General features: G+C 51.5%; 3 protein-coding genes across 8 annotated transcripts in view; 2 read left to right on the top strand and 1 right to left on the bottom strand.

Moving 5' to 3' along the window:
• Positions 1 to 10,703, bottom strand: part of SGSM2 (small G protein signaling modulator 2) — a 171,594-nt gene extending 160,891 nt beyond the window's left edge. Inside the window, exon 1 of one of the 3 annotated variants that reach the window (XM_085878954.1) lies at positions 10,254 to 10,703. In XM_085878954.1, the coding sequence (XP_085735080.1) occupies positions 10,254 to 10,304 (51 nt within the window). In that variant the 5' untranslated portion in view covers positions 10,305 to 10,703. The remainder of the gene's footprint in view (positions 1 to 10,253) is intronic. The other 2 variants (XM_085878956.1, XM_085878955.1) reach the window with 2 other exon arrangements.
• Positions 10,704 to 14,270: 3,567 nt separating this feature from the next.
• On the top strand, positions 14,271 to 16,372 carry LOC147028514 (uncharacterized; the record flags this gene model as incomplete). The annotated part of the gene is made up of 1 exon (XM_085878980.1): positions 14,271 to 16,372. A coding segment is annotated over one exon (2,082 nt), but the record flags the coding sequence as incomplete, so codon positions are not given.
• A 976-nt stretch (positions 16,373 to 17,348) lies between these two features.
• NLK (nemo like kinase) overlaps positions 17,349 to 25,331 on the top strand; it is a 71,027-nt gene continuing 63,044 nt past the window's right edge. The window contains exon 1 of one of the 4 annotated variants that reach the window (XR_015057592.1): positions 17,349 to 19,299. Coding sequence is in view for 3 of the 4 variants with exons in the window: in XM_085878978.1 (XP_085735104.1) it covers positions 18,800 to 19,299 (500 nt within the window). In the remaining variant the exon portion in view is untranslated. The remainder of the gene's footprint in view (positions 19,300 to 25,331) is intronic. The other 3 variants (XM_085878978.1, XM_085878976.1, XM_085878977.1) reach the window with 3 other exon arrangements.

The following is a 25,331-nucleotide window of genomic DNA, read 5'->3' as shown; positions in this document are numbered from 1 at the left end:
TTCGTTGGCACTGCTTGGAATGGGGTGGGAACGGGGCCCCCTTTTCGCACTATCTCAGCGCGGGGGGAAACGGGGGGGGGGGGGGGTTGTTGATGTCTGGGGAAAGAGGATAGCTGGTTTGCTTGGGTCCCGCGATGAGCGACTCCACTGCGCCCTCGACCGCGTTCCCGGCTTCCCCTCTCTGCAGCTCCCCGACAGACACTATCTCAGCGCGGGGGGAAACGGGGGGGGGGCGGTTGTTGATGCTCTGGGGAAAGAGGATAGCTGGCTTGCTTGGGTCCCGCAATGAGCGACTCCACTGCGCCCTTGACCGCGTTCCTGGCTTCCCCTCTCTGCAGCTCCCCGACAGACTCCACGACAGACCCCGACAGACAGACAGGCTCCCCGACAGAACCCCGACAGACCGAATCTCCTCCAGACCCGTGTTGACTGCTGCTGCCACACTTCGCCGGCGCCACACCTCTCCAACTCGCCCGAGCCCGAAACAGAAACTGACTGAATTCGCCCCGCGCTCGGCGCTTTATAGTGCGGCAGGAGAAGCCATATGCAAATTTCCGGATCAGGATGAACTCGGGGGCGGAGCCACGCTCGCCCATTGGACGGAGGAAAAGTGGGCGTGAACCTCCCCTGATCCTCAAATTTGCATGTATCGATTCGACTCCGACGTGCCTGGAGGCGGGGCCAAATCGCTCCGCGCTTAATGATTCGATGGATCGGAAGTGGGCGTGAATCATTCCTGATCCGACTTCCCCTCGGAAAGGCCGCTCTTTGGACCCGCGGCTCAGCGCGCGTCCCGCACGAGGCCAGGACAGCCTGACGCTCGGCGTTCACAAGCGGCGCGGGAATGGCTGCAGAAGGAGAAGAGGTGAAGGTGGTGGAAGGTCTAAAGTGGCGGTCCCTGGCCACGGTGACGCTTGGAATGGCGGTGATGCGATGGTTGCGAGAGCGAGTTGCGAAGGTAAAGGTCGTGGCTGTTGGCGTTGTTGTTGTTGTGAAGCGGCGTTGCGGTTGGTGGTTGTTATGTGATGGCGGTTGAGACGTGGTTGGTTCAAAATAAAGATAGAACAGAAAAACGGCTATCTTAAAGGGTCGCAGCCCGAATGAATCACATTTATTCCCTCTAAACAACGGGTTTGGACTAACTACACATGTACTTACAGAGATATCTCACCTACGGGACCTGAATGGTGGTTTGCGAATTTCCTCAACCACAACACTACCCCCTCCCCTTTTTACAGACTCGTCCCGAGTCGTCAAATTTTCGTGTGCCATCATGTGTAGTTCTCCCCTAGTACGTTTTACCTACGGATCCCTGAGTGTGACATTCATGGTATTCGTGTCCCCAAAATAAATAACCTGAGGGCTGAGTAACTAACTAAACAAACCCACTCACACGGACGACTTAAATAAAATTGCCGGCGCTAAGACAGACATGCCGGGGGTGCACTCATATGTACAGTACATCTTAAGCTTAACTTACAAATTTTACACTAAACCATGGCCCAGGATCAATGGACTCTGCAAAAAGAAAGCAGTTAGCAGGGAGCCAGGCTGCTCGCATGCAGTCTCTGGCTCAAACAATGCAGGTGACAGGGAACGTGGCCGGCTGCTCACATGCAGTCCTCGGCCTCCCCTTTTGAACTGAACGCAGTGAACCACAACGGTGCATGGGCTGCACAAACGCAGTCTCCGTGCCAGCTCAAGTGGCACACGCCATGAACACAACGGATGGATGGATGGATGGATGAATGGATGAATGCAAACACGGTGCACGGGCCACCACTGCAGGCCCGTGTTGTAGCTGCCAACAGGACAGTTCTTGCAGCTTGCAAACTGTTGCCTTGATCCTGGCGCACATGGAAATGAACGGGGGGGGGGGGGGGGCAAAGCAGAATTGAACGGGGCTGGTGAACAGGGGCAATGGGCATGGCATGGCAAAGGCAGCAGGCAAACAAAGCCTGCAGAACAGGGCCGCTGCAGGCAAACACAGCCGGCAGATGAACTGGCCGGCACAGGCCTTGAAGTAAACAGCTGCTGACGATCCAGCCGGCACAGGCCTTGCAGCAAAACAACAGCTGCCGATGAAGTGGGCTGGCACAGGCCTTGCAGCAACGCAGCCAGCAGATGAAGCTGGCCAGTCTTTGCCGTTCAGTGGAGGTTGGTGGAGGGAGTGCGGTGGTGCTGGCCACTTCGAAGGCGGGCTCGGACCTACTCTACGGTCTCCTTCCCAACCTATCGCATTTGCCTGTCACTCTCTATACCCACTCCCTTAATTTGTCAAACCCCAATTTAGCCCCAACTTATTTAATTTTTTTTTTCTCCCACTATAAATCGTCGCCTCACCCCCTTTATCGTCCTTCTTCGGCTAACCTATCCTGTCACCTAGCCTACTCCCAACTCCTACGTTCCCTTCCCGGAGGGGAACAAGGGAGAGCTAGCGTCCTGTGTCGAGGCCCAATTCAAGCCTCAGGATGGCCTCCCCAGACTTCAGCGATCTATAACACAAAGTGGGTCCAGCGGCCCACAACGAGAGCGAGGGGATGGATGGTGCGGAGGCGTACACTTCCTAATCTACCCTAACCATTTAACTGTTAAATACCCCGGGGCTCTCAACAAGTGCCTCTCGCTTAAACTATTGGTTCTAACAACCCAGATTCCCGTCGCCTGAGTTGGTGTCCTCACAATTTCGGGCCTCGCCCCCCAATTTTCTCTTCGTGCCCTCACACGGTCTCATGGCTGGAACGCGTGGCTCCCCTTGGCAGGCACGACCCTCTGCCGATTCTCCTACGATGGCACCCCCTGGCACTACACTGCCTCCGAGCCTACCAGCTCCCTAAACACCGGGGAGTGCCCCCCATGCACCTCCCCTGAAACGCACACGTGGCAGGCTGGCTTCCCGGGCCCCTTTCCGAGGGTCACCCGTGCCCACAACACTGCCCACGCGGCTAATGGCGCCCCGGGCCCCCGCACCAAGTGGGCGCACCCGTGCCCACTAAGCTATCCCGGCCCCCCATGGGCCCTTGGCCTACCACGGCCGACTAGCCTGGTGCCCGGGGTACCCACTCAGCGATACTCACCTTTCGCAGCCACGCTCCCAGCCCGTCAACAGGGCTCCTGCACCCCTCCAAATGGGTTTCGAGCATACATTCACACCAACAACAAAACGACCTCCATTTTTCAATTTGACTAACCCCCTAACTCACTCTACACTGACCCCGGGGTCCCTTGGACGGGAGTCACTCCTCCCCCCAATCACTCATCGCACCATGCATTCCCCAGTCGCTCCACTCGCACAGACCCGCTGGCCTCACTCACTCACCAAGCACATGCTTCCACTTCACTCACCAACTCTTCAACACACACACCACTGAACTCTGCCATCCTTCTAACTACCTCCCCTATCTAACTCGTGCTCCCACGTCGTCCCTTATACTAGTAGCACGTTCCATTTAACACTACGTAGCTAAACTACATCCCCTCTACACATTCAAAGTCTGTCACTGTCCTCAAATGTCCCAAAAATCAATTTCCCAACCTAAATCTCGCTACAATCCCTCGAACTAATCCATTCCACGGGCCCCATGAGGACTTACCCCTGCCCCATGGAGCCAGTCTAGCTAAGCTAACCCTTCCCCCTAACTAGTTTCCATCCTGTGCCCAGGTAAGGGGGTCTTTCACCCCTTGCCCAGGAAAACCTGTCACCCGAAAGCGAGGCTTGCTGTTTTTTTTTCACATGCGCAGCACCAGCGCGGCAACTCACAGCTCGCGCACTTTGCACCTGCCCGTGACGTCATGCAGCTGCACGTGTACCTCGTCCCTCCTTGGACGGTACCATCCGGCAGGGATACCCCTCCTGCCGGATTCCAACCTCACGTGCAGCCATGACGTCACCGTGCGCATAAAAAAAACACAAGCCCCACGTCTCGAGGGGTTCCCCACGCGAACACATGTGCTCTGCCCGTTGGAGCTTAACACACCCGCTCTCGTGGAGAACCCGTCCGGTCCAAATCCGAAATCCTGCCGAAACTTTGTCCGTCCGCGGGATCGGCAAATCCACCGCGTGCGTTTCCGGACCGGGACTTCACTCCCGCAAGCAAGCACGTGGGGGCCTCGTGCGTTGCACAGCACGGACCTCGCGCTCGCTGCTGGGTGAACCCGGCACGGTTTCCAATCCAACTACAGCCGCTACCCGGCTTTCTTTCCTCTTTCGCCGTCGTCGTCGCCATTCAACACACGCACTCCCGCGTGTCACGACGCTCATACACCATTCCATTAAACTCACACCGGGAGACGCGGCTGCGTGCTCCCGCATGCCGACCGACATCTCCCTCACATACCGCTCTCACACACACGGTCTCCCTTGCACTCGGCCGTTCACTCACTCGTGCCATTTCCCTCACACAAACCATACTACCCACACACGCGGGGGCACTCGCCCGCGGTGTCTCACTCACACACGGCGTGCTAGGAAGCACGCACTCCGGCACACTCGCCACCACACCACTCGCACACGGGGTCGCTTCCACACATGGGGACGCACTCACACACAGCGGCGCACTCACACCTTGCACCACACACACAGGGACAGCCACACTGGGGATTCGTGTCCCCACAAGAGTCTCCGGGGCCTCTATACCCCCCAAGCTCGGCGTGCACCCGTCCACAGCACCCGTCCCCTCGAACTCGCTCGACATGACCGAACTCATCTGGTCGTGACTCGCTTCCAGGGGGCATACTCCCTCCCCTCGTTCCTGGAGGAGGCTATCCAGCTGCTCGCACTGGGTCCCTACACGCTCTGCGAGCTCACCCTCATCGTCCTCCACTAACTCTGTGTGTGTGTTCGTCTCTAACCCCGTCTCCATCGTGTAGTCTTCCCTCTATCGTTCCCATCTCCCGTGTCTCTGTACATTTATTAGTTTCTGTTGTCCCCTCGTGTCTATTAGTCTCTGCTTCTTTCTGGTGTCTTTCCCTTATCTTTATGTAGGTCAACCTTGCTTTCTCCTTAAGTCGCTCCCGTCCTTCCGTCTGTTTCACTCCTTGCTCTTTCATGATCTCCGCGTACCTCATCCTTGCTTTCCGTCTTAATTGTTCTTTTCTCTCCCTCCCAATTCCTTTCACCTCGTCTCTTATCTCCCTCGTGCACGTCTCCGTCACCCCAATTAGTTTTTCCCTCTCGGTCACCGTCACGCTTCTCGCCCAATACGTACCCCGAATTACTTTGTCACCCGCCTCCACCGCGGGCCTGACAGCCGTTGCACACCCTCCCAGCTCGTTCGCTCCCACACGTGGAGTCACCATTTTAAGCTCCCTGGTCACTGCCTTCATGCCCGCCTGCAGGCTTCGGCCCATGTTTTGCGTCGCACCCCGCAGTTCTTTCATTCCTTCCTTCATTTTGAGTGCGTTTGTTTCCATATTCGCCTTCACTTCGTTCATTTGCTTGTTCATGCCTTTTATTTCGTTTGTGTTTGTATCCATCTTTTCGTTCATGCCTTTTATTTCGTTTTTCATTTCATTTGTGTTTGTATCCATCTTTTCTGTCATTGCCGCCAGCATGGCGCATAGCTGGGCCAGGTCGGGTGCGCTTGGGTGAGCCGTTTCGGCAGGGATCGGGGAAGGGTTTTGGTGGAGAGGGGGAGGGAGGTGTCATACACCGCGGCCGCCGCCGCACCTATTTCGGGCTCTGGGTTCAGTTGGGCGAGTTCGTCCTGTACAACCAACATTTCCTGCACAGGGATTTCATCCTGGACCATGGATTCTACACATTTTACATCCATCTCTAATACCCCCGGCTCCCGCTCGCCTTGAGACGCCATCTTATTTGTCGTGAAGGGTTAATTTGAATCGCTCGTAATTTGGAGGGAATCGGGGGTCGCTCCTCTCACCCCTGGACCGATTCCCGTTAATTTAGCTGGAGACAGGAGAGCCCGTTTTCCCGTTCTCCGACACCAGTGCCGCGAGGAGGGGGATGAGTTTGTATCCCACTCCTGACACCAGTGTTGCGAATTCGCGCCCGCCGGCGTGCGAGCGGCCACGTAACTCGAATCGCGGCACGTCGCCCACCGGACGGACAATTCCGTCGTGACCCTCTCGGACTAACGCCGGGAACTAGTCACGGGTGGGTCTTTCAGCCTCACCACGATCGTGCCAATCGGCCCCCCGCGTGGGATAGGGTTGTTCGCCAAATTCGACCTACCTAAGTACTCACACGGAGGGTAGACCGGGCGATCGCACCTCGCCGCAGGTCGACTTCGGACACGGGCCACTTTAAGCGACCCGTTCCGTATTATCGGGATAACCGAGCGGTGTTATCGTCAACCTCGACGGTTCCGATTAATTATCGGGCGTATTTAGCCCACTACCAACCCTTTACGTGAAGTAAGATGGAGATTCAATTAAAGAAAAGACGAAGCGAAACGGGAAAAACAGTTCAACATAATTCACATTTATTCCGCGGCAAACGGAAAGCACACATATACAATTACAACAATTATGCACCAAAAGCAAATGTAACAAAAGGAACACAACAATGCAGATCTACTACCGACTACGCGAGCACACGGCAACACTTACACAGTTTTACTTTACAGATGGCGCCGACAATACATATACTCAAAAGCAAAAGAAAAAGGGCCACCCTCAAATACAAGGGGGTAGACCTGTGGCGCGAGACCGCGTGGAGCCTACCCGTCTTGTGATGAGCCGCAAAATGTCTCGGCGGTGCCCCGACTCCGCGCTCCTCCACGGGTTTCGTTGGCACTGCTTGGAATGAGATGGGAACGGGGCCCCCTTTTCGCACTATCTCAGTGTGGGGGGAAACAGGGGGGGGGTTGTTGATGCTCTGGGGAAAGAGGATGGCTGGCTTGCTTGGGTCCCGCGACGAGCGACTCCACTGCGCCCTCGACCGCGTTCCCGGCTTCCCCTCTCTGTAGCTCCCCGACAGACTCCGAAGCCTGACAGACCGACTCTCCTCCAGACCCGTCTTGACTGCTGCTGCCACACTTCGCCGCCGCCACACCTCTCCAACTCGTCCGGGCCCGAAACAGAAACTGACTGAATTCGCCCCGCCCTCGGCGCTTTATAGTGCGGCAGGAGAAGCCATATGCAAATTTCCGGATCAGGATGAACTCGGGGGCGGAGCCACGCTCGCCCATTGGATGGAGGAAAAGTGGGCGTGAACCTCCCTTAATCCTCGAATTTGCATATATCGATTCTACTCCGACGCGCCTGGAGGCGGGGCAAATCGCCCCGCGCTTAATGATTGGACGGATCGGAAGTGGGCGTGAATCATTCCTGATCCGACTTCCCCTCGGAAAGGCCGCTCTTTGTACCCGCGGCTCAGCGCGCATCCCGCACGAGGTCAGGACAGCCTGACGCTCGGCGTTCACAAGCGGCGCGGGAATGGCTGCAGAAGGAGAAGAAGTGAAGGTGGTGGAGGGTCTAAAGTGGCGGTCCCTGGCCACGGTGACGCTTAGAATAGCGGTGATGCGATGGTTGCGAGAGCGAGTTGCGAAGGTAAAGGTCGTGGCTGTTGGCGTTGTTGTTGTTGTGAAGCGGCGTTGCGGTTGGTGGTTGTTGTGTGATGGCGGTTGAGACGTGGTTGGTTCAAAATAAAGATAGAACAGAAAAACGGCTATCTTAAAGGGTCGCAGCCCGAATTAATCATATTTATTCCCTCTAAACAATGGGTTTGGGCTAACTACACATGTACTTACAGAGATATCTCACCTACGGGACCTGAATGGTGGTTTGCGAATTTCCTCAACCACAACAATATATATATATATATATATATATATATATATATATATATATATATATATGTATATGTATATATGTATATGTATGTATGTATATATATGTATATATGTATATATATGTATATGTATGTATATGTATATGTATATATATATATGTATATATATATATATGTATATGTATATATATATATATGTATATATATATATATATGTATATATATATGTATATGTATATGTATATATATATATATGTATATGATTGGCTGCTCTAAGAGCACCCTTATTCTGGGCATTTCCGTCTGTCTGTCTGTCCGCGAAACTTTGGTCAAGCCTCGGGGCTAAATCACTCAACCGATTCCAATGAAATTTGGTAGGTAGGACCAATATTTCTGGGAATCGTGTGCTTTCGAATATGGGACCCCGGGCCCTAGCAACGGCATAGCAACGGCCCTTTAAAGTGGTCAAAAAAATCGAAAATAAAATAAAATAAATCGAAGCTTAGCGTTCTGTGCGCAATCTATCAAGCTCCCTTCATGCCAATTTGCAGCCCTAACAAAAAAATATTTGTAGGAGATAGGTTTTGGGAGAGTACATGTCGAACATTTCAGAAACGGTTAATTGCGAATATCTCTAAGTGAAAGAGTCTGATTTTGATGAAACTTGGGTGCAATATGTACAATGTGGCGAGCATGTACACAAAAATGAATGGTTGCTTTGCACACCTCCGTTGCTTAGCAACAGATAAAATACTTTATCGTACATCGTACACTTATTGTGGACTGTACAAAAAAAATCAATACCTCTGAAACTGGACCTCCGAGGGACCTGTTTTTTTTGTGCCCAAGGAGAATGTCTTACAGCATCATATAAAAAAATAAAATCTTTAGCGAATAGATAAATGGAATTACCAGGGCTGCCATTTGTTAGAGTCTCTTTGGAAACATGCCTGAAATTTCACAAGGTGGGTTTCTGGGCACAAACTAAGAGGGCTGTGATAATCATATTTATTGTGATAAATTGATTGATAGCATGTACATGAATATCGGCTAGTCGAGTTGGTCAGCTTTCCATCTAGAGCGAGCAGCCATGTCGCCTACCGGCTTGTTGTCTGTTTGGATGTTTGTTTGAATGTTTGTTCGTTTGTCATCAGCATAATTGGTAGTAAACGTGGGCGGATTTTGACCAAACTCGGGTGGTCGGTACATCTTATGACCTAGTGCTTTGGAAATTGTGATGGTTGCTAGGGACGCTTTGGTTCCCTAGCAACAACCGAAAAACCTTCAAAATCGGTACCGTTCACGCGAAATCAATTCCGAAAGCCATTATCCCATGTAGGGTTATGAAATTTGGCAGGAATGATCTACAGGTGATGCTCTATCAAATATATTTCGGTTTTGTGATATATGGAATAGTTTACCCGCAGCGCCCTCTACAATTAGGGATGTGCGTAAATTGGCGAAAATTGAAGACCCCCTCGCGACCAGGTGAGTGCATCGATATGAATGAAACTTTGCAGGTTCATGGTACTCAATGAGTACTACAACTTTGCCTCAGGACATATTGACCGATTTTGCTTTGGTCAGGGGTCAAAGGTCAATTAGTGCAAAATCGATAATATGCGAGAGCTGGAGGTGTTTTCGCGCCAAATGCTACTCCTCCTAGGGTTATGGTCGGATGGTCATAAAAATTCACACGAATCGTCTGGAATACATTGTGCACAAACTGTCAAGCCGGATTTTCGATTTAGATCTTTGTTCACCCACAGCACCCCCTCGAACTTTGGGGATTTCCGATTTCAAACCACATTTTCGGTACTTTTTATTCAAATGGATACCGAGTAGTTATCAGTAGATGGAACTGGATGAGATTTGATATGCATCATCTTAAGGTGATTCCCTATCCGCTATGTGACATCCATTTTGCTCTCTATCTTATAGTTTCCATGCTCGGCGACCTATCGCCGCCGACGTGTGTGTGTGTGTGTGTGTGTGTGTGTGTGTGTGTGTGTGTGTGTGTGTGTGTGTGTGTGTGTGTGTGTTCTAAGAACAGTATGAGACAGTCCAAGTAGCGTGTGACTTGGACATGATATTTTAAGGTATACATATCCGGTGTCCTGCATGAATAAACTCATTCAGATACCAGAAATTAAGGTCGTTTCGCCCAACAGCCAACACTACACCAACATGCACAAAGGTCCACAATGTGTGAGCACTGACTCCACTCATCGGAACAACGTGCGTCTCCCAATCATGACCAAAACTCCGAGCCGACATGTATAAAGACAACACGCATGCACGCACACACCCACACACACACACACACACACACACACACACACACACACACACACACACACACACTCACACACACACACACACACACACACACGCACACACACACACACACACACACACAGGACCAACATGCGTTTTACTTCGTCGCCTCGTCCCTCTCCCCTTGCTGACCCCAAAAACGCGCCTTTTTGCCATCCCTCACCTCCTTCTTCACCCCGCGAAGAAGCCGCTCCCGCTCTGACTCTTCATTCATGGCCGATGTTTTCTTGTGTTCTCTCCTTTCTCCCTTCCTTTTATCTCTCTCACCGACGGTCGGTGTGGATCGCTCGTTCTATCCGGTCTCGTCTCGTTCTTCCGAGATCCGAGAGCGACCATGGAACATTATTTCCTTTAAAAACAAAACAAACAAAAAATAAAACATTAATTATCTCACCACTCCTTGGTTATCACTGAGTGGTCGAAGATTCTCGAGGTCTTGCTCCGGTTCGTGTCGGGTCTCTTCTGGTGGAAGAGAAGGAGGAGGAGGAAGAAGAACCACCAGTTGGTGGCGCTCTCCGCGGTGCTGAAGTGCTGCGTGGGCGGATTAACGTCACCCCCCAAAGCCGTGAATAAAGACCAAACCCAGGGACGGGTCTCTCTCGAGTGTCGACACGGCTCTGAGCTCATCAGGTTTGTGTAATTAATTAATTAATTTAACCCAAGACCGTTTCGACCTTCGTATTCCAGATATATATATATATATATATATATATATATATATATATATATATATATATATATATATATATATATATATATATATATAATAAGGTCCGACAGCATGGCGCCGAGGCATGGACATTCACGTCGATGCTGTCGAGCCTGGGTTCGAATCGTTCGAATCCCACCCAGGTATAAACTGCCGTCCTGGTATTCGGCAGGCAGGGGAGAGGCATCATCACCATGATGATGATGATGATGATGATGTTCTCGAAACCAGGGGACTTCTCACGTTCACTTGCCTCCGTTGAATTGATCATTTTCACGAAGTTTAGAAGGAAATTATTTTTAAACAAATCTTGCACCTTTGTGAAAGGGGAGGAGGACAAAAGGACTGCACTGGACTACCTGGCCCAAGGAGCAAATGATGTTCGAACGTTGAAAAAAAACATGAATAATTCCCATCATGTTGATGATGAAGCTTGGAAACTCTAACGTAATGTCTGTCGGTGGTGTAATGGATCGAGTTGTCAAGTGTCATGTTCGAGTCTGCGAGCGACGGTGGTTCGAATCCCGGCTGAGTGATAATAAACAATTTTATAAGAAACATTTTAAAAAATGATACGTGTTGCTTCGTGGTTTGATGGCTTGAACGCTCAGAATAATAAACAAGGACAAATGTGTCCGAAAGGCAATAACAACAACAACTTCCGATATTTCGTCACGTGCCTTGATGGAGCCAATAGCGAGACCCGTCATGGAGGCTCCTGTTCATGACGAGAAAAATCGTGTATTTACGAAATAACTACACATTAAATGGAATAATCTTTAAATAGCAACGTGAACTTTTCGAAACTTTAAAACAAATGTCCGAATATATTTAAAAGTTGATGATAGACGCTCTCAAAAGGCACCGTCTATGTGAGGATGTGTACATGTGTTTAGTATTTAAGGAGATCCGGATCCTGTATATGAAAGAGCCGAGTCCGAAAGGTTTTGTCTGAAGAAGAAGAAGAAGAAGAAGAAGAAGAAGAAGAAGAAGAAGAAGAAGAAGAAGAAGAAGAAGAAGAAGAAGAAGAAGAAGAAGAAGAAGAAGAAGAAGAAGAAGAAGAAGAAGAAGAAGAAGAAGAATAACGCGGAGCTCTCTGAGCCTAGCTTAGTTAGCTTCGCTTAGCTCTGCGTAGCGCGAGACGCGGCTAAAAAAGAAATACAAGGACGGAGCGTCGAGAAACAGCCATATGGTAGCAACCATCGCGGCTCGCGCACGCTTTGGCGGGAAAATGCCCTCCTCCTTCGTTGAAGTTCCTTGTGGTCCTATTATATTATCATACCACTAATCAACTAAATAAACAAAAGGACAGTTATTACGGAATCACGGGGATATTCAAAGTGGGAGAAAATATGCGCAGGAAATCCAAAAAACGACAACAACATCGTCCACACAGAGTGGGTGGAACGATGGCGGAGTTCTCGCGTGGTTTGCAGATCTCGCGAGGTTTGCAGATCTCGCGAGGCGGCGTCTTTGTTCGAGGCCGGAGCCTGGCCAGGCGGCCGGGCCGGGCCTTTGCTCCGGCCCAAAGTTCTCCTTTTCTTGGCCGCCTCGCCCATTGTTTTGTAAACTCACGTTGACTAATCTCTTTGTGTAAAAAAAATATTTATTTATTGCGACTTTTCTCTTCGATCTTTCAGAGTTTGCTCCGTCAGAAACTGATGACGTTCTGGAATCCGGTCTCAGCTTAATTGATTTGCTGCTCCGTGATCCTTTGATTGTCCTCTGGTCCTTTCTGTCCTTTCTTCCTTGTTCTCTCGTTCTCCTTTCTGTCATTTCTTCCTGATCTTCCTCGTCACTCTCAATCTTAAACACCCCTCCTTCTTTTTCGTTTTGTACAATCTTTTCTTTTTATTATCCTTAATTTATCACCTTCTCACCACCACCACCAACACTTCTTTCCAGTTCGATTCATCCATTTTTTTCCCCGGATCCCTCCATTTCCCCCCGAATCCGCGACTTTTCACCCTCGGATCCCTCCTTTCACCCTGGGATCCCTCCTTTCATCCTCGGATCCCTCCTTTCATCCTCGGATCCCTCCTTTCATCCTCGGATCCCTCCTTTCACCCTCGGATCCCTCCTTTCACCTTCGGATCCCTCCTTTCACCTTCGGATCCCTCCTTTCACCTTCGGATCCCTCCTTTCACCTTCGGATCCCTCCTTTCACCTTCGGATCCCTCCTTTCACCTTCGGATCCCTCCTTTCACCTTCGGATCCCTCCTTTCACCTTCGGATCCCTCCTTTCACCTTCAGATCCCTCCTTTCACCTTCGGATCCCTCCTTTCATCTCATACCCCTCATTTCTCTCCTCCTTTCCTCCCTCCTCAGATCCCACCTTTCCTCCCTCCTCAGATCCCACCTTTCCTCCCTCCGAAGATCCCACCTTTCCTCCCTCCTTGGACCGCTCCTTTCCCCCTCCTCCTCGGACTCCTTTCCCCTCCTCCTCGGACTCCTTTCCCCTCCTCCTCGGACTCCTCCTTTCCCCTCCTCGGACTCTCCTTTCCCTTCCTCCTCGGATCCCTCATTTCTCCCCCTTTGATCTCTCCTTTTTCCCTCCTCGGATCCCTCCTTCCCACCCCCATCCTCAGACGCTCCTTCCCTCCCCTCCTCGGATCCCTCCTTTTCACCCAGCCGGATCCCTCCTTTTCATCCCCTCCTCAGATCCTTTTCATTTCCTCCTCGGATCCCTCTTTTTCGAATCCTCCTCAAATCCCTCCTCCCCTTGTCTCAGATACCTCTTTCCCCCCCTCCGTCTCCTCCTCGGATTCCTCCTTTTCCCCAGTTCCTCGGATCTATCCTTCCCCCTCCTCCTCAGATCCCATCTTTTCTCTAACTCCTTGGATCCCTCCTCCCCTCCTCAGATCCCTCCTCACTCCCCCTTGGATCCCTCCAGTTTTCCTCCACTCTCGCATCCCTCTACTTTCCCTCCATCCTCTGATCTCTTCAGTTTCCCCTCACCCTCAGATTCTTCCAGTTTCCCCCATCCTCGGATCCCTCCAATTTCCCCCCATCCTCGGATCCCTCCAATTTCCCCCCATCCTCGGATCCCTCCAATTTCCCCCCATCCTCGGATCCCTCCAATTTCCCCCATCCTCGGATCCCTCCAATTTCCCCCATCCTCGGATCCCTCCAATTTCCCCCATCCTGGGATCCCTCCAATTTCCCCCATCCTGGGATCCCTCCAATTTCCCCCCATCCTCGGATCCCTCCAATTTTCCTCCACTCTCGATCCCTCTACTATCCCTCCAACGTCGGATCCCTCGACTTTCCCGCCATCCTCTGATCCCTTCAGTATTCCCTCACCCTCGGATCCTTCCAGTTCCCCCGTATCCTCGGATCCCTCCAATTTCCCCCCATCCTCGGATCCCTCCAATTTCCCCCCATCCTCGGATCCTTCCAGTTTCCCCCCACCCTCTGATCCCTCCAGTTTTCACCCACCCTCGGATCCCTCCAGTTTCCCCCACCCTCTGATCCCTCCAGTTTCCCCCACCCTCTGATCCCTCCAGTTTCCCCCCACCCTCGGATCCCTCCAGTTTCACCCCATCCTCGGATCTTTCCAGTTTCCACCCACCCTCGGATCCCTCCAATTTGTCGCCACCCTCGGATCCCTCCAATTTGTCCCCACCCTCGGATCCCTCCAATTTGTCCCCACCCTCGGATCCCTCCAATTTGTCCCCACTCTCGGATCCCTCCAATTTGTCCCCACTCTCAAATCCCTCCAATTTGTCCCCACCCTCGGATACCTCCAGTTTCCTCCCACTCTCGGATCCCTCCAGTTTCCTCCCACTCTCGGATCCCTCCAGTTTCCTCCCACCCTCGGATCCCTCCAGTTTCCTCCCACCCTCGGATCCCTCCAGTTTCCTCCCACCCTCGGATCCCTCCAGTTTCCTCCCACCCTCGGATCCCTCCAGTTTCCTCCCACCCTCGGATCCCTCCAGTTTCCTCCCACCCTCGGATCCCTCCAGTTTCCTCCCACCCTCGGATCCCTCCAGTTTCCTCCCACCCTCGGATCCCTCCAGTTTCCTCCCACCCTCGGATCCCTCCAGTTTCCTCCCACCCTCGGATCCCTCCAGTTTCCTCCCACCCTCGGATCCCTCCAGGTTCCTCCCACCCTCGGATCCCTCCAGGTTCCTCCCACCCTCGGATCCCTCCAGGTTCCTCCCACCCTCGGATCCCTCCAGGTTCCTCCCACCCTCGGATCCCTCCAGGTTCCTCCCACCCTCGGATCCCTCCAGGTTCCTCCCACCCTCGGATCCCTCCAGTTTCCTCCCACCCTCGGATCCCTCCAGTTTCCTCCCACCCTCGGATCCCTCCAGTTTCCTCCCACCCTCGGATCCCTCCAGTTTCCTCCCACCCTCGGATCCCTCCAGTTTCCTCCCACCCTCGGATCCCTCCAGTTTCCTCCCACCCTCGGATCCCTCCAGTTTCCTCCCACCCTCGGATCCCTCCAGTTTCCTCCCACCCTCGGATCCCTCCAGTTTCCTCCCACCCTCGGATCCCTCCAGTTTCCTCCCACCCTCGGATCCCTCCAGTTTCCTCCCACCCTCGGATCCCTCCAGTTTCCTCCCACCCTCGGATCCCTCCAGTTTCCTCCCACCCTCGGATCCCTCCAGTTTCCTCCCACCCTCGGATCCCTCCAGTTTCCTCCCACCCTCGGATCCCTCCAGTTTCCTCCCACCCTCGGATCCCTCCAGTTTCCTCCCACCCTCGGATCCCTCCAGTTTCCTCCCACCCTCGGATCCCTCCAGTTTCCTCCCACCCTCGGATCTCTCCAGTTTCCTCCCACCCTCGGATCCCTCCAGTTTTCCCCCACTCTCGGATCCCTCCAGTTTCACCCCACCCTCGGATCCTGCCCCTCCTGTCCTCAAATCCCCTCCTCCTCTCCCCACCTTTGGATCCTCCCTCCCCGCGGATCCTCCCTCCCCCTTCTCAGACCCCTCACACCTTCGAATCACTTCTTCACCCTCTCCCCCCACTCCAAACTCGGATCCCTTTTTTCCCTCCAACCTTGATTTCCCTCCAACCTCGGATCCCTCCTTTCCCTCCATCCCCGGATCACTCCTTTCCCTCCAACCTCGGATCCCTCGTTTCTCTCCAACATCGGATCCCTCGTTTTCCTCCAACCTCGGATCCCTCCAGTTTCCCCCCACCCTCGGATCCCTTCAGTTTCCCCCCACCCTTGGATCCCTCCAGTCTCCCTCCACCCTCGGATCCGTCCAGTTTCCCTCCACCCTCAGATCCCTCCAGTTTCCCTCCACCCTCAGATCCCTCCAGTTTCCCTCCACCATCGGCTCCCTCAAGTTTCCCTCCACTCTCGTATCCCTCCACCCTCGGATCCCTCCAGTTTTCCCTCCACCCTCGGATCCCTCCAGTTTTCCCTCCACCCTCGGATCCCTCCAGTTTCCCTCCACCCTCGGATCCCTCCAGTTTCCCTCCACCCTCGGATCCCTCCAGTTTCCCTCCACCCTCGGATCCCCCCAGTTTCCCTCCACCCTCGGATCCCTCCAGTTTCCCTCCACCCTCGGATCCCTCCAGTTTCCCTCCGCCCTCTGACCCCTCCAGATTCCCCCGCACCCTCGTAATTCTCCAGTTTCCCCCACCCTCGGAACCCTCCAGTTTCCCCCACCCTCAGAATCCTCCAATTTCCCCCACCCTCGGATCCCTCCAGTTTCCCCCCCACCCTCGGATCCCTCCAGTTTCCCCCCCACCCTCAGATCCCTCCAGTTCCCCCCCCACCCTCGAATCCTTCCAGTTCCCCCCACCCTCGAATCCTTCCAGTTCCCCCCACCCTCGGATCCTTCCAGTTCCCCCCACCCTCGGATCCCTCCAGTTCCCCCCCCCACCCTCGGATCCCTCCAGTTCCCCCCACCCTCGGATCCCTCCAGTTTCCCCCCACCCTCGGATCCCTCCAGTTTCCCCCCCACCCTCGGATCCCTCCAGTTTCCCCCCCACCCTCGGATCCCTCCAGTTTCCTCCCACCCTCGGATCCCTCCAGTTCCCCCCACCCTCGGAGCGCTCCAGTTCCCCCCCCACCCTCGGATCCCTCCGGTTCCCCCCACCCTTGGATCCCTCTGGTCCCCCCCACCCGCGGATCCCTCCAGTTTTCCCCCCACCCTCGGATCCCTCCAGTTTTTCCCCCACTCTCGGTTCCCTCCAGTTTTCCCCCAACCTCGGATCCCTCCAGTTTTCCCCCACCCTCATCACTCCAGTTTTCCCCCCATCCTCTGATCGCTCCAGTTTCCCCCCACCCACGGATCTCTCCAGTTCCCCCCAACCCTCGGATCCCTCCAATTTGTCCCCACCCGCGGATCCCTCCAGTTTCCCCCCCACCTGCGGATCCCTCCAGTGTTCCCCCACCCTCGGATCGCTCCAGTTTTCCCCCTCCCTCGGGTCCCCCCAGTTTTTTCCCCACCCTCGGATCGCTCCAGTTTTCCCCCCACCCTCGGACCCCCCAGTTTTCCCCCACCCTCGGATCCTTCCAGTCCCACCGTCGGATCCTTCTTCCCCCCCACCCACACCGTCGGATCCTTCCTTTCGCCTCACCCTTAGATCCTTCCTTTCTCCTCAACCTCAGATCACTCCTTTCGCCTCACCCTCGGATACCTCCTTTCCCCTCACCCTCGGAAATCTCCTTTTCCTTGCCTCGGACCTCGGTCCTTTGATCCCCTCCACCCCACACACAGGTATTTTGAGTCCCTTGCTCTCTTCCAGTATACTTTGAGCCTTTCCTTCCTCTCAGGTAATTTAAGCCCTTGGCTGCCCCTCACCCCCCAAACTCACTACTTGAGACCCTTTTCCTGCACCCCATACTTTGAAATCCCGCCCCCCTCTTCTCAAACACATGCTTCGAGTCCTCTGTCCCTTGAGTTCCCTTTCCTCCTCAACTCTTCCCCTTATTTTTTCCATCACCCTCCATTGAGGGCACTTCCTCCAAACCCCGTCCCTTAAGCCCCCTTCCCCACTAACCCCATCCCTTGAGCCCTCTTCCTCCCAACCCTGTACCTTGCCCCCCCTTCGTTACCACCACAGCCTTTACATCTCCATTCTTCCGCCAACCCACCCCTTGAGCACCCAATTCCACACTCTGGCCCTTGAGCCCAATTCCCCCCCCACCCCGGCACTTGAGCCCCGTCTAACTCCCATCCCATCCCATCTCTTGGTCCTCCTCTCTCCATACCCTGTCGCTTGAGCCCCCTTCCCCCACCCTGTTCATTGAACCATCTCCCCCGACACCCCACCTCTTCAGCCACGTTTCCTCCCCACCCATCCCCCTGTTCCTCGTTTCCTCCCCACCCTGCTCCTTGAGCCTCGTTTCCTCCCCAACCCGTGATCCTCGTTACCTCCCCACCCTGCCCCTTGAGCCTCGTTTCCTCCCCAACCCGTGAGCCTCGTTACCTCACCACCCTGACCCTTGAGCCTCGTTTCCTTCCCACCCTGTTCCTTCAGACCCCCCATCCCCCACGCCCCACTGTGTCCCTTGAGTTGCCTTTCCTCCCACCCCATCCCTTTAGCATCCCTTGGGCATCCTCCATCCTCCCCTGCCAGCTCATCCCTCGAGCCCTTCTTTCCCCCTATAGCTCATCCTTTGAGTCTTCGTTTTCTCCTAGCCTTTCCCTTGAGCCTCTCTGCCCTTTTAGGCTTAGCCCCACCCCTTCACCCCATCTTTTTAGGCTGAGCACCCCCCCTCCTCCAACACCACCACCACAACAACCTATTCTTTTGAACTTATTTTTCCCCTGATTCCTCCTGTCTTCTTCGCTCTGCTGGCGGGATGTAGTCCTAATCCCGTGGTTTCTGCCCTGGCCCCACACGCCCCCAATGCTGGGGCGCCTTGCCATGGCGTCCAGGCCACTATTTGTTGTCCCACCACCTTCAGACTAGCCTATTCAGGAAGCCCCCGGCTCCCTTCCCAGCCGGCGAGGCCGGGGGGAGATCGGGGGCCGAATAGGAATTGTGAGAGAGAAAAAGGTGGAGAAGAACGGGGTCTTCTCGTCCCCGACATGGCCCTTTGTGGGCCAGCTGGACAACGGCCTGTACCAGGGACTGGACGTCTGATGGCATTCAGTGTAAATGGGAATGGAGGAATTCCACACCATCATCACCACCACCACCACCACCATCAACAACAACAACAACAACAGCAGCAGCAACAGCAGCAGCAGCAACAAACTCCCCATCACCACCACCACCAACAGCAGCAACATTCTCGTCAGACTGCAAATAACCTGCACTATGCTTCCCTCTATCATCACCATCATCATCAAACCCATCAGCACCAGCAACAACAAGCCGGACAAGCTACGTCTGCCTCCGAGTCCAATCGCTCAAACACTGCTACAACTGCCTTCTTTGGCAGTGGAAATTCTCAGCAGCAGCAGCAACAGCAGCAACAGCAACAACAACCATCATCTGCCTCGCAAAGCAACCGGGGAGCACCGACCACTGTCACAGAAGTTGAGCCAGACAGGCCCATTGGTTACGGGGCCTTTGGTGTCGTCTGGTAAGCCTTTCAAGGTCCATTCCTTTCAAGTCAATGTAGTTGTTGCCGTTTTGCTTCTTCTGGAACTGACTGTGGCCAAATGCTGTGCACTGTGTTTGAATGTTCGTTTTAATCTTCATGACAATTGATAAATTATTTGAAATAATTAATTAATTAATTAATTTTCCAATGTTCAACGTATTTTTAAGTTCTTTCTTATCTTCTGAACAAAGTTCATCTTTGTATGAAAAGTTTTGTAATGTCTTGGAGGCCTTTTCTTACCGAAGTGCCGTCTAGTTTTATATCACCATCTTTCTTGTGATGTGAACACAACCTTTGTTTTCTTTGAAAATGGACTGATTCTCATGATTCGAACCTGCTTGTTGTTATTTGTCCTCTAATTCCGCTTCCATTTTCTTGAGCTGATGATGAAGATGATGTAAGGGCTTTTTTATGATGCCCTTACGCGTGTGCAGCTCCCATACGCCGTGAGCATTGTGGTGCCGTCCAACAGCAGCACTGTTTGCATGGTGCATCTTCGAAGCACAACTTTTCCCTCAGAGAAAGTCAGAAAAGCAAAATGCAAAACAAGAAATTAGCCTCACCCAAAAAGAAAAGACTGTTGATGTGTATCAGTGCATGTGTGTCCGTATCCGCATAGATCCCCTGTGTCGTGTGTGCGTATGCGTGTCTGCCCCCCGCCTGTGTGCGTGTGGTTTCCACCCCATCCACCGCCTGTGTGCCTGTCCACAGCCCCCCCCCGCATGTCTGCGTGCCCCTCTTGTACTTGCCCCCCCTGCGCCTGTGCGTGTGCCCCCGCCCCTCCCCATGTGACCCATTTGTATGTGCATGTCTCCGCATCTGTCCGGTTGTACATTCTCAGATGTACTATGATTTATATACCCTGGTGAGACGCTCTGCATTATTAAATTAATAGTAGTCTTTTGCATTTGTATTTGGCTTCTCCGAGGTCCATGTTGGACATGACCTGAGATCGATTAGATTCCCTACTCGACAGTAAAATTGTGCATCCACAGGTTTTGTGCAATGCAGAGGATATTAGCTTGGTTGGAAATCTGATTTGATGCCACTGTGGTGGGTGTGTGTGTGTGTGTGTGTGTGTGTGTGTGTGTGTGTGTGTGTGTGTGTGTGTGTGTGTGTGTGTGTGTGTGTGTAATGAGAGAGAGAGACGGAGAGAGAGACGGAGAGAGAGACGGAGAGAGAGACGGAGAGAGACAGAGAGACATGGAGAGGCTGTTCCTGTTGCTTTTTCTGGGTTTGCTTTGACTGGCAAGTGTGGAAAAAGGCAGAGAAAGCGGAGGTTGTTCCGGCTTTTCATGGCTGATTAGCCAGTGAGAATTCTCGGAGCATTGGAAGAGAGCGAGGACACTTTGGAAAGCGAGGACACGTCTCCTTGCTAATCACATCGGGCTTTGCAATGGAATGCCGTTGCACATCACCACATTCCCCTGTCCCCTGGGTTTTTAAAGCGTGTCTGGTCTCCCATCACCCCTGTGCTTGACGAGGAACAGGTCCCAATGCAGTGATTTTGTTTTGTCTTTAATTGCAAACCATGAACACAAAGGGCTGCACACCACAGTGACACACACACACACACACACACACACACACACACACACACACACACACACACACACACACACACACACACACACACACACACACACACACAATTTTATCATCTCCCCCCCTCCCCTTTTCCCTTTAATGGCTGCATATATTCCCACCTTGTAGTGTGAGCCAGGGAGAACGTTTCTGACCCAAGTCTCTCTGGAACTGGCTTTCCTGGCCTGGGGTTTGTTTGGCGTGAACTTGCAACTTGTTTATGCTGCCGGTGATGACTCGCCAACTTTTTCTGAGCTCGGCCCCCTTTTGGTTCGTTTTCAACTATTAGTTATTCCAGTCGTACTGTTACGTTGGTGCAAGGCGTGACTGTGATGCAAATGGTGAGGTAAAGCAAGTTCTGAACGTTCTGCGTTTTATCTTCTTTGGTGTTTCTGTTACATTGGGGAACAGCTTTTTGTTCTGAAGCTGGCTCGTATCACATGCCTGCTTTAACTCCCTGCATGTCAAAACAATTTGGTACATTTTGAGATGTTAAATTGTCGTGATGCTTAAATGCGACAGGGTATCCCAATTGAGACCGAACGATTTGTATTTTAAACAGCATCACCAAACGATGCCAATTTTCAATAAATCCAAATCTATTTAAACTACAGACCAATGCATTCGATTTTGCTTGTTCTCGATCAAACGTCAGGCCTGACGTTTGCTTGTGGCAGCAATTTGTAATTTGTTCAGGGTTCCAATGATAACTCGCCAACTCTTCAGGAGACACCGCGAGATGTTTCAAGTGCACCAACGCCCTCATTGCTGGCAGACGGGTCCTCAGGCTTGATGTCCTTCTGATTGACGGCACACATATTTATGACTCACCTTGCGTGCAAAACACCTGGGTGAAAATTTATGGCTGGCCCGAGATTCGAACGTATTGTAGACATCCCGAAGACGAGTAGTGCATACCTCAAGGTTATCCTGCCAACCCCGTGATGATTAAAATCCCAAACTCAAATTAAAAAATTTAAATGCCATTTCCATTGGTCGGTGTTATATCCCACGGTGTTCTTCGCGAGGAGTCGGAGTGTTATTGCCGGCATGCTAAACAAATTGCAAATTCCTGCCTTCACTGACCGTTGGGAAGGCAATGGCAAACCACCCATCATAACCATACCTCCCGGCGTAACGTCATGCCACGAGACCTCTTTGTCAGCACTGACATGCTGTCAAGAGTCTGGTACATCGATTAGGATGAAAACTCGGAACGACTAATTTCTTCGTACGTCTCGATACAATAAACCCACGCATCTAGTGAAGCCTCCTGCCAATGCTGCACACCGAGGAGGTAGTTGCAGAAGTCGTCGAATGTTTTGGAACATCTCCATAAAAGTCGAGCACAGCGGGAATCTTTGTTGCTGAACATGTCAACGACCTCGGTTCATTTGGATATTGAGAAGCAAAGCTACATCCTTACAAGTTTTGCATTCACCACTGGATTACTGAGGAGGATCAAGCTGCTCGACAGTTATTTTCTCAAGGCATGCTGGAGATATTGAAACAAAATGATCGTCTTGTTTATTGAGAAGGTAAATTTTCATTCGGATTGCAGAGTTGCCGAAAAGGTTGTCTTTTCTTGAGGAAATTCAACCGAGTCTGGTTTCTGACTTCATATGCGATGCAAGAGGATAGTTATCAAGAAAATGGCAGACACGTAGCTTGAACTTACAAAACCATCGATTCATTTTATGGCACAAATAAATTCACAACCCTCTTGGTGATTCATGCCTATTTTCATTGAAATCCTGTGACGTTTGTATTTAGTTCCTGAATAAGTAGTTCCGTCTAACATGGTACACCCTGTATGTCTGCAATGTAGAAACGATCTTTGTCGATGCTTTGTTGAAATGTCTGTAGAACTGTTTCTCCCATTGGAGTTGTATTTGAAGGTCATGGTGATGTAAACGATGCAGGTTCTCTTGTGTTAAGGTTGGAAGCATTTGGGATGGAAGCAGTATGTAGTTCTTCAAAAGACTCAAACCAATTCTTCCCTCCTCTTCCACATCACGACCCTTCCTTGCCCTTCTCGCGTTTTTCCTATTTACTTTTGTTTCTATCGGGTAGGATGAGTGGATGAGATTGTTCTTTTGTTGCACGCGACGCAACAAGGCTCACCGATGTGCTTAACAACAATGATGCACAAAAACTATGGACAAAGCAGCAACAGATCATGGGATTTGAATCGGGTCACCACATTTCGAGACCAGAGCTAGGACAGAAATTGAACAAAACGGTCACCCACTCTCCATCAATATGCTTTGGGGTTTTCCTGAATAATCTATCACATGCACTTTATACTGTGGATCTCAGCATGAGTTGTACAGGAGGTTGAAGACTATTTTGACTCGCACTGTACTTTTAAAACCTTATTTATTTATTTTTTGCTTGACTTCTACGAGAATAAGGAAGAGTAGGTGGGATGTCAGAAAATAGGACTGTTGGAGGCAGACTGTGAAGGGAAATGAAGAATGGTAGAGTGAGGAAGAGACTGAGAAAATATAATAAAGGAGAGGTCGCTCTTCCAGTCATAAAGAATTGTCCTCGCACATGTGCATCCGATTTGAATTCATTCATGAGTGTGGTTGAGAACAGTATCTGTGTCGTGGTAAGGTCTTTGCGGTGTCACAGGGGTACAAGGGCAACAAACGTTTTCCCATAGTACACTTTTGGTAATCTGCCCATCTGAGGCATAACTTCCATCTGTGAAGTGGCAAAAAACAATTGGTTTGACATTGTAATCTCATGGTTGCTCAGCTTAAACCATGTTTGACACGTCCAAATTTTGCTGTACTCTCTACGTGAAGAATTAGATGGTATTCATAGAATACTTACCCCACACAGTAAACAGTTTTCAAGATATGGAGGTGCAATGTTTTTCGTTTTTTTTCTCCAAGATGGTGCCTGTACCACATGACGTATGACATCATTATCATTAAAATATTCTACAGGAAGAAGTGCTCCTATGATGAAAATTTTGTGTCCATCAGACCAACAGTTGCTGAGAAAAAAATTCATAATGATCGGATAAGTGTTGTACTTGTCAAATTATGATGTCATAATGAAGACACCGATGACATCATCATTAACATGATGATGTTAATGATGACTTGGGTACTCGAGGGAGGATATGGCCTCAATTTTTCTCATCATTATTTTTTATTTTTGTGTATCAATTTTTTGTATCTCCATTTTGTATCAATGTATCTAATTTTTTCCATGGAGTGGTTTCAGAGATTTAGAGGTGTGAAGTTTTTCCAAGATGGTGCCTGTACCACATGACCTATGACATCATAAGTATCATTTAAAAAATTCTGCTGGAGGAGCCGCTCATATTGTGAAAATTTTGTGTCCATCGGACGAACAGTTGCATAGGAATTTTTTTTTTAATACTGATCAGTTCAAGCGTTGTATTTGTTGAATTATGATGTCATAATAAAGGCACCGATGACATGATAAACAACATATTGTTGTGGGCCGGGGGGGGGGGTCGGGTGAGAAGACCACTAGGTGGGGAAAGCTATGTCGATTCCCACCAGACTCCCCGGAATTGTAGGCCGTCGCACACGAATAAATCCGTGACGCGGCGGGTCGCTTAACCGACCGTGGACGCCAATAACTCAACCGCGTGACCTGGGATCCTCCCGTTTATGGGTTAATCAGGTTACCTAATTAATCACATGGTTAATTACCGGGGAACACGCCCTCGGTACGCCTTGTCCGAGCCGGATCACTCTACCGGACCGGATCACTTTACCGGATCGGATGCAGCCGAGCGACACTGCCAAGGACATACCGGCTAAAAGGAACGGATCGTTGGGAATAAAGTCCCGGCTAAGCTCTGATTCGGACCATGCTGGATCAATGGAAGAAAAGACAAAAACGAGCAGGGAACATTCCTAATAGTAATAATTTATTTACAAGCAGGCGAGGAAAGATATGTGGCACAGTGAAGATTTATTGGGGTGTGTTGTGCAGAGACAGAAAGAAGCGTGGAGCGACAATAAACAGGCAACTTACACAAGGGGACACAGAGCAGACTTAACGTGGAAATAATAACAATAACAATCTTCTACAGTCTTACTTAAGCAGACAGGTGCCAGCACACACACAAACGCTCACACACAGACGCAGAACCCTATGAAGAGGGAGTTTTGCAACCAGGGGGTGGGGGGGGGGGTTGAGGGTATGATCTCTGTACCTGTGCGCACGATAGCATGACGTGCCACCAATACGTTTCGGGGGGGGGGTGCTCTGTAATGCGGTACCCGACGGGGCGCGTTGCCTCTGGCCCAAGCCGCACGTGTGGAGATTGTGAGTGTGAAGGAGGAGCTTGAGTGGAGAAGGGGCGGAGTCCAGAGTGTGAGGGTGGAGTAGTAGGCGGATGGGGTCGACGTGGTGTGGGCGGAAACGAGGAGGCG

This window comes from Eptatretus burgeri, chromosome 4 (genome assembly GCF_056783735.1).
Source record: "Eptatretus burgeri isolate ZD-2024b chromosome 4, Ebu_testis_v1, whole genome shotgun sequence".
Lineage (NCBI taxonomy): Eukaryota > Metazoa > Chordata > Myxini > Myxiniformes > Myxinidae > Eptatretus > Eptatretus burgeri.
This window is presented reverse-complemented; position numbering and strand designations above follow the sequence as displayed.